Here is a 13155-nt window from a genome sequence, read left to right on the forward strand (position 1 = left end):
TGCTTTGCTATTTGCTAGGGCTGGGAAATATGGATAAAATCAAATATCACCATATTTTTAACCAAATACCTCAATATCAACAATGTGATGATACTGTACTAGAGATAATAAGATATTTTATGAAAGACTTCTGATTAAAAAAAAATTGTGACATGGATATGATAATGAAAGAGGTAGAGGGAATATTAGAACAGCTAACAGTCTAGTAAGTTCAGAAAACCGCATTCCTTTACTTTAATTCAGCCTTTACAACCATGAAAACACAACACATTAGGCCATATCATGATACTATAACACTGAAAATCCCAGGTGATTTCTAGTCTCATCTCATAATATCAGTATATCAATATACCCTGTCCCAACGTAGGTGCTGTAAACTCAATACATTGGATCAAGGCCAAATTGCAATGGCAGCTCACATCTACAGGATCAATCGATTGCCTTTGACCATGCCCGATGCCCTTCTAGTGTCAGCCCATCAACAACAGATGTTAACAACCAGTAGTTGGCTAGCTTCACCCGTGCTTTCATGGAATCCTAGCAGCCGGCACACTAGCAACGTTTCTTCATGACAAGAGCTTTAGTCAGCATCTGTCAGACAGAGCTACCGCTCCAGGCAGTAGTTGGCTCCTATCTCAAACAGAGATACTATGGGAGAGAGACAACAAAAACCTCCACTGCTTTGCCTGCATAACATCTACTACTCCACCTCCCCAAGGCCTACCACTCATTGGCAGCTTGACTCTTGCTGAATACAACTGACAATTCTCAACGAAACAAAAAAAAAAAAAAATCACAAAAGAACAGAAAATCCCCCATCTCATTGGTATTTCAGAGACACATACATTTTTGATAGGCAGCTCTGTTCTAAACCAACAGGGAGGTGAGAGGGAAATGCATCACAAGCAAGAAGGAGGACGAGGCGACGGTGACGAGGAAAAAAGAAGGAGAGGAAGGGCCAAGAGCCCAAGGGAGTCGTCTCTGTGCAGGGCCATTGAAACCGAGGAGTAACGCAGGGCCTGTGTGGCGCACTCTGCAGAAACCAGCAGTGATAGATAAAATCAGACAGTGAGGAGCTGCCTCAAGGCCCACTCGGCTCACACAGGTACAATAAACGATATGAGCAGGTGGAGGCACGCACACACACACACACACACACACACACACGCACACACACGTACAAACGTTCACACAAACACAAGTCTCTCGGTCTCATTATTTTTCCCATTTTCTGTCTAAAATGAAACTCATTCTTCTACAGACAAAGTTGACGGCAGCCTTGCATAGAAGCACTGCATACGACGCAAGACGTTTGCCTGCAGGCTACAATACGAGCGATGTGTTGACTCAGAAACACCAAACTTGGTGGCGCTGTAGACATGCCGAGTGTTCAGAGTCGTACCGATCATGGTGTTGAGGGAGAGGTCCTGGATCTTTTTCTGGTTCGGACCCAGCGGAGCTCCACAGAACGACACAGGGGAGTAGAGCGGCGACAGACCCGAACTGACAGAGGAGAAGAAGGAATTTAAAAACACAAATTAAAAAGAAAAAAAAAAAAAACATTCTTAAACTATGAAAGATCCATTACAGAAAACAAGTATTGATTCTGTACAGTACCGCAAGTCTTGGAGATTATGCAGTTGTTTTTTTTTGTTGTTTTTTTTTTTTTGAGTATGTGAGGAAGATGGTGACAGATATATGAAAATTTACTGCTTAGCTGCAAAGATCCATAGTTCAGGTTAACTTTTTACAACGATTCATCTTTAATTTCCTTTTTGTCTCCTCACAATGAATCAATATGGTAGCTTGTGTAAATGACGCATCTTGCCGATATCCTCTAGCTTTTTAAAAATACACTGATTAGGTGGACGGGGGATACATTTCTTTTCATTTGTCACACACCACTGTTTGTATTTTCATCAAACTCATGAAAATGATTAAATAATTAATCTCACCTCTGTGCTCTTTCATTTTCATAATTGCTCACCCGGAGGGGCTGAAGTGTAGCGTTCTTGGGAAATGATACGTCTACTGTTTCCTTGCATTGATTACATATCACTCAATAAATACCAGATGTAATGGAAAATGATTTTCTTGAGTGCTGTTAACTATGAGTCCGATATTTTTACAGAACTGAAGTGTCTCACCCCATAAATGACTCATGTGAATTAGCTTTAGACGATCAAGGACAGTGAGATCACCACACCTTGTAGAAAATGAAAACAGCATTTCCACAAATAATATGTACGGGTCAAACCTAGGCCAAAAAGCATTTCATAAATATTTATTATGATTTGTTTGATCCCTCCTAGGTGTCATAAAGGTTAGAAAAACACAGCACCAGATTGCAGAGTTCATGGCAGACAGTATGTATAGCGTGGTTTAACATCAGCCTCTAAGTAGTACTCTAAGTAGATTAAAGCGGCTTTAGGCAAGATTGTAAAGCAAAATTAATGACAGAGAAGAGCATCCTGCCTCAATTTAATCTCAAAACAGCAGATTTGCCCTATTTGCCCAAACTAAAAGCTGGCGTAAATACAGTCACTGGCAGGAAATCATTTCTACAAAATGAAATAGCTGTTTCCTACATTGCAACAAGTGAGGTTTCCATCCCCCTAGAAACAAAAAACTGGACTCACACACAAAGACTAAACCCTTCCCACCGCCTCCACCCCAACCAGAAACAAGAACAACAAAAAATGTCAGAGTTTTGGAACGATACAAAAAGGGGTGTGTCTCAACTTTCAAATGAGGTGTTATGTGACCTTAAATCACTTTTAATCAACTCTTCCTTGGCTCAGGACTAATCTTTTTACAAAGTTTCATGTACAGTTGTCCCTCGCTATTCACCTTTTGCAGCCTCGCAGTTTCGCGGATTTTTTTTAATGCAATTTTGCATGCTTTTTTTTTTTTTTTTTTTTTTACAGCGCATTGTGTTCTGAGTCCTGATTGGCTAAGGGACTGTAGACCATCTCCTGTACAGCACAGAATGCGTTCACTCTATAATACTGGACTTATTTTTCTACAAAGGTTTGAACTTTGAGAGTGTTTAAACAAGAGAGAAAAGTGAGAAAATGTTGATGCCTGTCTGAGAAAAGTGTATAAAGTGTGTAGTGAGGGGGTTACAGCCTTAAAACATCTATAGTAATTGTAAAAAATAAAGCTGACTACTTCGCGGATTTTGCCTATTGCGGGTTATTTTTAGAACGTAACTCCCGTGATAAACGAGCGACCACTGTAAATCCATTCAGACTGTTTTAAAATATCTTGGTAACAGAAAGACAGACAGGACAATCACATTACCTCCTGGTTGAAGGTAATTATTTGAAGATACTATTTGATCCGGGTTTGCTGTGTGTCGCTTTCTATAAGGCTGTATTTCTGAGTGTGTACCTTGGGTTGGCGGCGGCCCTGCCAGTGTGGGCTTTGAGCTCCCACAGCATGGCCCTTCCATCGCTGACCATGAGGGCGGCGTTGTTCTCGTTGACCGGGCAGATAACCATGCGGTACGGTCGGACCGTCTTGGTGACCCTGATGGCATCGCACTGAGAGCGCAGGTCGTACACGAGCTCCTGCACGCTCTGCTCGGGATCTGACAGAGAGGAGGAGGGAAAAAGGGAGAGAGAGAAAATACAGAGGAGATAGGTAGATGACAATAGAGAAGGGACATAAGGGGACAGAAATGGTAGAGAGGGAATCAGAGATGGAGATGAAAGGGGACAGAAAAGACAGATAGAGGGATGGAGGGAATCAGAAAGCAAGTGATCGGGTGCAAGATAAAAGGCAAGGAAGGAGTGAGAATGTATGGAGTTGAAATGAGAGCAGAGGCAGGAGGAGGAATGAAAGGAGGGAAGGATGAGAGAATAGTAAATGGAAGAAGAGAGACGGATGAGAGAAAAAGACGTGGTAGATGGAGGAAGAAAGGTGATAGGAGTGAAAACAGGGGAACGAGAAAGTAAACGAGTGGGAGACATACACAGGGGAATGAGAAAAGGTAGAGAGAAAAAGTGAGATGGAAGAAGATAACAGAGGGAGAGAAAGGACAAGAGGGTGTGTGTGTGTGTGTGTGTGTATCCGAGAGAGAGAGAGAGAGAGAGAGAGAGAGAGAGACAGAAAGAGAATCATACTAAGCTCAGGATAAATGAGAGAGTGAGAGTCTAAATGCCCACTGGAGCATAGAGAGGCTGTGGGCTCTGACTGCAGTGCTGTGTGAATGAATGGATGGATGACTGGAGGAGGGCAAGGGAACAAGAGCACTTATGTGTGTGTGTGTGTGTGTGTGTGTGCGTGTGTGTGTGTGTGTGTGTGTTCTTGTACCTCTATCCTTGCGAGACCAAGTTTGAGTTTCAGACCTTCAGAGTTTGAATATTTTAGCGACGTGCGGTTGCAGAGGTTATAAATCCCATCAATGGCAGGTCCCCATGAGTATATTAGTGAGTCCAGTGTTTGTGTGTGTGTGTGTGTGTGTGTGTGTGTGTGTCTTTCTGCAAAGGGGTCCTTACCCGCTGCTTCATCAGGAGTGGTAGTGGAGCGACACACACGGAGAGTGATGCACCCGTTCTCATGGAGACAGTAGAGGGCATCTCTTTGAGCACACGGGATCACCTTAACACATAGACAGGGAGGGAAACAGGTGATGCGTGTGTGTGTGTGTGTGTGTGTGGTGTGGCATATCCAGTTTATCTTCCTAGCTGTTAGTCTGGTTCAAGACCATGAATTGCACATTCACTTTAAGTGATTCAGTGGGTCTGGTGCTCAGCTACGATTTGTTGGTTGAAAAACTGACCGGGCCAGTCAGCGCCGGTGTCGGGCGGGACAAACATTACTGATGTAATCAAGAGACAGATCATAACATATTAACCATTAGTGGCTAACACAATAAAATGGATGATAAAGTTATCCACGCTGCATCCATGCGACATTTGAACAAAACACCCAAAGAAGAGCAATGTTGTGATGATTTGGCAAAAGTTTAGTTAAATTTAATTTAATTGTGGGTATTAAGGGGCACCCTGGTGGCTCACCATGTAGAGCACATACAAAGAAATACCAAGGCTAAGTCACTGCGGCTGGGTTCAAATCCAGCCTGGACCCTTTCTTGCTGCCCTGTCCTTCCTATCTCTCTCCACTGCGAAATGTCCAAAAACTAATCCTAAAAAAAAAAAAAAACAACCTGTGAATTTAAATATTTTATATGATTCTACAGTCGCACACACTGAAGGTAGCTGAAAGGTGGCTGAAATACTTGACTATTCAGATATTTGTTCATTGAGTAGGTATTTAATTTAAATTTTGGCATTTGGATATTCAATTTCCTTGTTTTTTTTTTTGTTTTTTTTTGTTTTTTTCATGGTAAAATGTGAGGCTCTGACATTTTTTACAACGTTGTATTTTTCTTGTGTCAGATCTGTAGGCTGTTGACTTGCTGAGAGCTAGACCACAGATCGGGTGGGAAAAGCGATGTAGCGAGCCCGTAATATGAGAAGACAGAGGAAGAGAGCTGCGTGGCAGAGCGAGGGAGACGGTGGACTGCAGTGAGGGACCGCTGCATCGCGACCCTGGCAGAGAGAGGGAGAGAGGGAGAACGCAAAAGAGAGCGAGACAGATGGTCGAGCCAATCAATGCAGAGAGAGCCGGGGTAGCCACAACAAACGTTTTGCAAAGCTTTTGAATTACCGCAACCGAGAGAGCTTCTTCATCCTGCAGGCACAGCTGTGCACAAAAAATCTGTGAGTGGGGGGAAACTAAGCTTCAAATATTCACTGTTGATTATTACCAACTCTGGGACAGCCCTACTCTGGATATATACTACATATTTAATGTTTACACTATAATATTTAAATGTAATTTCAATGTAAAATGCAAACTATAAGGAAATTTAGTGGATTTAAATACAGCATAGAAAACACTGCAAAAACGCAAAATCTTACCAAGATTATTTGTCTTATTTCAAGTCAAAAATGTTTTATTTCAAGTCAAAAATGTCTTATTTCTAGTCAAAATATCTCATTACACTTAAAACAAGACATGATCACCTCAGAAGAAACTTGTTTTTAGACAATTTTCACTTGTTTCAAGTGAAAATTTGCTTGTTTCATTGGCAAAATTTGCCAGTGGAAAAAGTGAAAATTCACTTGAAATAAGTGAAAATTAGTTTGAAACAAGAAACAAATTTTGCCAATGAAACAAGCAAATTTTCACTTGTTTCAAGCAAATTTTCACTTGAAACAAGAGACAGTTGTCTAAAAATAAGTTACTTCTGAGGTGATCATGTCTTATTTTAAGTGTAATGAGATATTTTGACTAGGAATAAGACATTTTTGACTTGAAATAAGACAAATAATCTTGGTGAGATTTTGAGTTTTTGCAGTGAATGTGTTTGTCTGTATGGGTCTCTACAGACAGTGGTGTAGCTGTTGGGAGGGAAAAAAGTTGCCTAATATAGCGTAGACTGTAAGCCATTTTGTGTCTACGTGTGTGTGTGTGTGGATGTGGATGTGTGTGTGTGCGTGTCTGTGAGAGAGAAATCTGACAATGCAGTGCAGAGTCTAAATGTGCGTGTCAAATCTGACAAAGTAGCATACATTTTAAGCGTGTGTATCAAATCTGACACAGTGGTGTGGAATGTAATTGTGTGCGCGCGTCAAATCTGACAAAGCAGTGTGTAGTTTAAGCGTGTGTGTGCGTGTGTGTGTGTTTTCCTGTCTCTCCTTGGCTCTGTCTCAGGGCTTCTACACTGCAGGCTGGACTTTTGCTGAAGCTGTATCATCAGTCATGCAAATTGGCTGTGTGACAAGCACTTTATAACACTTAGAGAGGGGATGCGTTGGCTGGACAGGGCCTGGGAGGCTGAATAATACGCATCTACTGCTGCTCGGAGGCTTCAAGGGCTGGTTCCGAGAACAAAAAGCTCTTTTTTTTTCTTTTTTTCTTTTGTGCTGTTTAACACACTCAAACACAAACACACACACACACGCATTCGCCAAGATCAATGACAAAGCAAACATGCCACCATGTCCGGACACACAACATAGTGCAGTTTGATCATTTATGCACACGGCGACCAGCAGCAGACCATTACTGTTAACTGAGGAGCAGCACAATGGCCAGCAGCTGCACCTTGTGAGACTGTGCATTTAACAGGGACTCCAGATTACAGTTACTGTTTTAAGTCCTAAGATCCTCAAGGGAGCATCTATTCCCTGTCCAGATCCCCCGTGCTTTTATCTCCATGTGGCTTCTGATTTGCGGAAAATAAGGTCTGTGGTTATCGTAAGCCTCAGAGAGTTTTCTTCTATGACATTAATTACACCCGTTAACATTTCGCAAAATTTTTACCTGTTACATGCCTCAGAAAAGCAAGTTGCTGTACTGAATTACAATTACAATTACAGGGTGACACAAAAAAACAGGAACTTTAAAACCAAGAGTGATGGAAGAAAAATATTTTATTCATAGTAATTGAAACCTTAAAACATGCCATTTAAGAAACAATGATGGAATATTCATTTTTTAAAAATACCACTTGCTCATGTCTGCCAATACGCACTTCAAAGATTCCCGTTTTTTTGGGTCACCCTGTACATGTCAGTACGTCGAGCATGTTAATTCACATTGCCGCTCTGCTCTATAAGCTGCATCTCAAGTTTGTCTGCACTCTTATTAAACTTTTCCACTGCACATGTATATAATTTTAATATTTCACTGACAGTTAGCTACTTGAATTCAGGAGAAGTAGCTACTACAGTGAAGAAACGAGGTGGCTGGTGATGAGGTGAGCTTTCTTCCATTATTACGTGTAAGTGGGGTTCAAAGGTTGATTAAAGATTATCGAACTGAAAAAAACATGTAAGTATTACAAACTAAGCTTGCTTTCAGCAGAGCTCATTTCCTTAAATTTTTGAGAAGCTTATGGAGAAAAAAAAAAATACTAGAAATCTACCCATGGTTGAGCTAACCTCCAGGCTGGCCTACAAACACACATCACTCGAATTCTAGTAGAAACGAAACAAGGCAGATTTGCTTCACTGAAAATCCCGAGATCTACTCAGTATAATAACAGGCTTTGAAAATGAAGACTTTTGAGCAAAGCGAGCACAGTCAGACCAAGAAATAGTTTCTGATCCATTACTGGCTCCGCAGCCATGACAAATCCTCTGTATAAAACACCCACAGTCTTCATCAATTTCCAATTAGAACTCCATTCTCCTAAAGAGGGAAATTGGCACCAAAAGGTCACTGGTCCTGCTGAATGTAACTACTGAGGGGAGCACAAAGAAAGCTGATCTGCGCGCTAGTGAGATTTTGTGCTACAGCTAAAGCCTGCACAGCCCGCTATGCCGCTACCGTCAGACCTTGATGAGAGGAGGGTTTAGAGGGAGGGAGGAAAGCAGTGAACTTTATCATCCGCGGCAGGAGGAATTGCCTTAGTGGCAGAATCATTCATAAAAAAAATTATAATAAAAATGATAGATTTTGGTGGGGGAAAGCCAGTAATGCAATAAGAAAAGTCGAAATCCTAAACTGCATATTGGGTTCATTTGAGGTAAGGGAGTGTGTGATGGTGATAGTAAGGCAGAATGTGACTGTGCATGTGTGTGTACGAGCAGGGTTTCCCCTGTATAATGAGGTCCTCAGCAGCCAACCAGAGAGTATCTGTCTGATGGCCCAAAGCAAAACTAGCTGCCCTACGATGTCAAGGAAAAACATTGTGTGTGTTTTCTTTCTACAGAGCTTCCAAAAAAACATTAAAGGTGTCATCAAACTGCATTTCAAACCTTTGGAAATGAGCCTTTATTCTTGACCACACCTGTCTGTTTTGCACCACACAGTGAAAACGAGCACCCTCATCCCTTCCAAAAACCAGGCAGGATCCTGCTCAGTGTGCGTGTCTGTGTGTGTTTATCCTCTCCATTAAGACTGATACCAATGAGAGTTTCAACACACAGAGGTCACTGCGCTTGTATGCTTACACCGATGTATGTGAGTGTGTGTGTGCTTCCTGTAAACACCAACTCCAACAAGCTGTAATTGGCTACTGAAAAAAGAGAAAGCTGCTTGAATTCTGTGCCTGCTGTGTGTGTGTGTGTGTTTGTGTGAGTGTGTATGTGTGTCTGGGTGGGTGGGGGGTTCACATCATCGTGCCCCACCTGGATGAAGGGCACCCCGGAGCGCTCAATGGCCACCACTCCCACCGTCTGGCTGAGCTCCAGGTCCAGGATGAGGATCTCTCTGGGATACAGCAGCAGCATGTGGTTCCTCTTGGACGGCAGGTAGGACAGCTGCAGGCAGTCGTTCAGAGTCACCGCCTCCGCACTGCAGCATCACCACGGGAAAAGAGAGGGCAAAGAACACACCGAGTATGAAACTGCAGTGTTTTTTTTTTTTTTTTTTTCATGTTTTAGTAGGTAGGTGTGATAAATATTTTACACGTCTTGCATTTAAATGTAATTACTCTAATCTCTGGAAAAAAAAAACATCACAACGGTGATCAAACTAATTTGTTGTTAACAGTAGCTCCTAATTTGCGTGATGAATTGGAAAATGATAAAGCTAGTTTATTCCACACAGATTATTTTCAGATGGATAAACACTCTTTCAACGCTTAACAGCCTGAAGTGACAATGCAGGCGATTAGCAACCGGTGAAAAGAGCCATGTAAGGCAGGGTTTACGGTCTACAGAAACCCAGTTTCTCAGGTCAACATTTGCCAGAAAGAGGCAACACTAGCTTTGAGGTGCACTCGTATGAAAAATCTAAACGTTCATCTAATTTTAACTCACAAATGAAATGCATACATGCTTATATCTCTGATCCGCTAATCTTCCACGTTATTTTTCTAAAGAACGCAGATCTCATTTCAGATAACTGTGCGGCAATGTCGTGTAAACATCCACAGCGAGTTTATGAAGGAGAGAGGACAACATGGAAAATGAGGCTTTCATCAACACTGGAGGAATATTTTAAGCGTGATGACACTGCCCAAACCTGTTTCTACTCACTAATTTGAAGTTGCTCTAAAAAAAAGGTCAGATAAATGCCAAAAATGAAATTAAAATGAAGTAAATAAATAAATTACTTAATCTTACATGTAATTCTTCTTTTAATTTTCACAGCAGTCTAATTCCTGCTTTTGGCGAATGTCTTGGTTTTATGTACTTCTTTGATGTTGTAATGACTTTTTGTCCTCCTCACACTCCCATCACATCTTCCAGATTTCCTCTGTCTTACTGCTTATTATTTTAATACTAAGTCAGGTGCAGCTAAACTTGACTGAAGTCAGCGTACTGAACATGGCTGAAGGGCCAATGTGCAATTGAAGGGAAAAAATTCCTGCACACGGTCCACTTCACTTGCAACTGAACCGTTTTTTTAAGGAACTCGTTTCGGTACAATGACCTAAGTTGTGTAAGTTGTGGCATCGCTGGGTTCACTCGGCATTTTACTGTTCACCTAAGTGTGGAGAAATGTGGCTAAAGATGCAATAAGACTCTGCTCTAACAAAAACATATGCAAATATTATGTATGCCTATCTGATAGTAATGCATTAAATAGCTTCAACTTTTAATAATGCAGTAAAAACTTTCACATTTTTCAGATCAAACTGATCTTTATTCATGTCTTCCCATACAGCAGGCTGGATGAATTAGTCATTACTGTTGTGGTCTCTGTGAGTCACAGGCAAATGAGGGAGAACTTAAAAGTGAATTCGGTCTAATGATGGGAGGCTGATGAATTAAGCAGGTATCGTTAACGTCAGGGTAAAACCGCTTCTATCATCCCGGGTAGCCACAAATAAAACTGAGTTAAACCTGTTAGATGCTGCAACTTCAGAGTGCTAGCAGGTGTTTTTCACTGAATTAAGCAGGTTATTAGCCATGGCACCAACTGGGCTCTGGGCTCTCCGAAGGGCAACGGAGAAGTCACAGATTTTTGTGGAATAACAAACCCGATAACCAGCTCATGCCCATAACTCACTCTTTACGGCTTCAATCTGCAAAGTCAAAATGAGAAACGGGGCGTAAAGCAGGGACAGAATTAACAACACAATGGAGATCATTATCATCTGGGGAAGCTGTGACAGACATCTTAAAACAGAGGACCCTTTAGGAGTTGCTGCGCTAAATCACACTTTTACCAGTTCATTGAAGTGTACTAAAGCCAAGATAGAGGCTGGAATGTCTCAGCGACCAAAGCCAAAAACATCAGAGAGGGGGAGTAAAAGGGAAGAGTGAAAGAGACTTCTGTGTCTTAGCATACAGAGAGAGAGAGAGAGAGAGAGAGAGAGAGAAACAGCAATGGATCTTCAGAGAGAGAGAGAGGAGAGAGAAAGAGAGGGAGAAGCAAATCAGTGTCCCAAGAAGTCCTGCATCCCCCTCAAAAAAAAAAAAAAAAAAAAAAAACCTCAGCCACCTTCTAAAGCACCACACACTCCTTACATCTCTCTCTTTACTGCGAAAAGGGCAAGGAGACGGCTGCAGCAGATGATGCACAAAGCAACATGGTAATGCACGTCAACATGCACGCGCACAATCATACACTAAAGCATACATATTTCATTCAGGCCTGCGAGTTATTTTCCTAGATGAGACATGTAGGCAGAGGGAAAAACACACAGGAGCTTAGAGTGATTATGCATTTCATGGGGCTGCTTCTGCAAACAGCGGTGTGTTTCAAAGAGCACGGGGCTCACTCCTAATTAACAAAAAAACATGCAACGAACAAAAATACACTTTCACTTTTTTTCTGAGATTTCATGATTGCACAAACATGGCAACAAAATGACAACAGCGTAAACACAGCATTTGTACTTTAGAAAATTACAGATTTTAGCTTTAGCTTTTGATAGGCCACAGAAAATTGAGGAAAAATAATGTGCAACCTGCTGATTTTGGCATGTATTTGTGCATCAATCACTTCTTTGGCATGAATTTGGTCGTGAGCAGAAAATCTGAGCATAATTACGTTTTATAAATGAGGCCCCAGGTCTCAGCCAACAGAGGATCTCCAGCAGCTGTGGATGAGTCACAACGCTGGGGACTTCGCAGACAAAAAACTGAGATGAAAACAAACTTGTATTCCAACTCGTTAGGGGCTCCGCGACATCACACACACACACACACACACTTTTTACACAAGAGAGTACAGCTAGCTGAACTCACTTCATCACATCCCCCATGAATTGTAGATGGCCTATTTTCATTTTAATATTTGTGAATTACTTGGTACATCTCTGGGTTTGGCCAGGTGCTTACCCATGTCCTCTCGCTGAAATGATTTATTAATTTTATTTTCCTATCTTGTCCCTATTCACTCCCTTCAGCTGCCTCAGTATATAAAATTTAAATTAATGAATAAAATAACCATGTGTGTTCCCTGACAGGCAAGTTATGCTTACAAGATTACATGTGTGTGGGTGTGTGAGCCGATGGGGGCAGCCTTTGCAGTCCCATTCAATCTTGATAAAAGGACTAAATCTATCCAAGGGACAATGCTGGCTACCAGCCAGAGTAATGGCTGCCAGATGAGACACTAATGTGCATGATATAGTACTGTATTCGACGGGTTTCTGATAACAGCCCGGGAGAGCAGAGTCATGTTTAAATCCCCAATCTATCAACCAGACGGAGTGAACGCGAGAGGAGGGAGATAACGCTAAACAGAGTATGAAAAACAAGCAAAACCGGCACACAAAGGCAGAGTGAAGGAACGCCGAATTTTCAAGAGCAATTACACACGGAGAGCCAACGGGGTAAAGAAATAAGCGTCACATAGCAGGGAGAGGACACAGAGAAGACAAGAGGAGAAAGAGGTAGAATAAAGACAAGTAAGATTAATGGAGTGTTTGTTATTAGAGCTGGTTCGGTGGGTGGACAGAGAGGCCGGGGCGGTGCTGCTATAAATAAGCCTCTCTGACAGTCACAACTGCTCAGGCAGGAGGCTGGCAGCACATCAAACAACTCTTTGGGCTCTATCCTTCTAAACTTTTTCAAAACTAATGACTTAGACAATTTCACAAGTTAGTCTGCTAATGGTATAAAAATGAGACTAGCCATTAATCCCGGTGCTCTGCAGTGTTCAAATGACGCAAAGTCACAAAAACGGAACAAATCCGTCAAATGGTTATCTTCAGTGCATCTTTCCCACATTTGCAAG

General features: G+C 41.8%; 1 protein-coding gene across 1 annotated transcript in view; it reads right to left on the minus strand.

Annotated features, from left to right (window-relative positions):
• The window catches only part of wdr11 (WD repeat domain 11), a 64305-nt gene that overhangs the window by 44737 nt on the left and 6413 nt on the right, over nt 1–13155 (minus strand). Inside the window, exons 6-9 of the mRNA XM_030070415.1 lie at nt 9150–9315; nt 4503–4605; nt 3394–3592; nt 1403–1503 (exon numbers count right to left, since the gene is read on the minus strand). Of these exons, the coding sequence (XP_029926275.1) occupies nt 1403–1503; nt 3394–3592; nt 4503–4605; nt 9150–9315 (569 nt within the window). The remainder of the gene's footprint in view (nt 1–1402; nt 1504–3393; nt 3593–4502; nt 4606–9149; nt 9316–13155) is intronic.

This window comes from Myripristis murdjan, chromosome 15 (assembly GCF_902150065.1).
Source record: "Myripristis murdjan chromosome 15, fMyrMur1.1, whole genome shotgun sequence".
NCBI classification, from domain to species: Eukaryota; Metazoa; Chordata; class Actinopteri; order Holocentriformes; family Holocentridae; genus Myripristis; species Myripristis murdjan.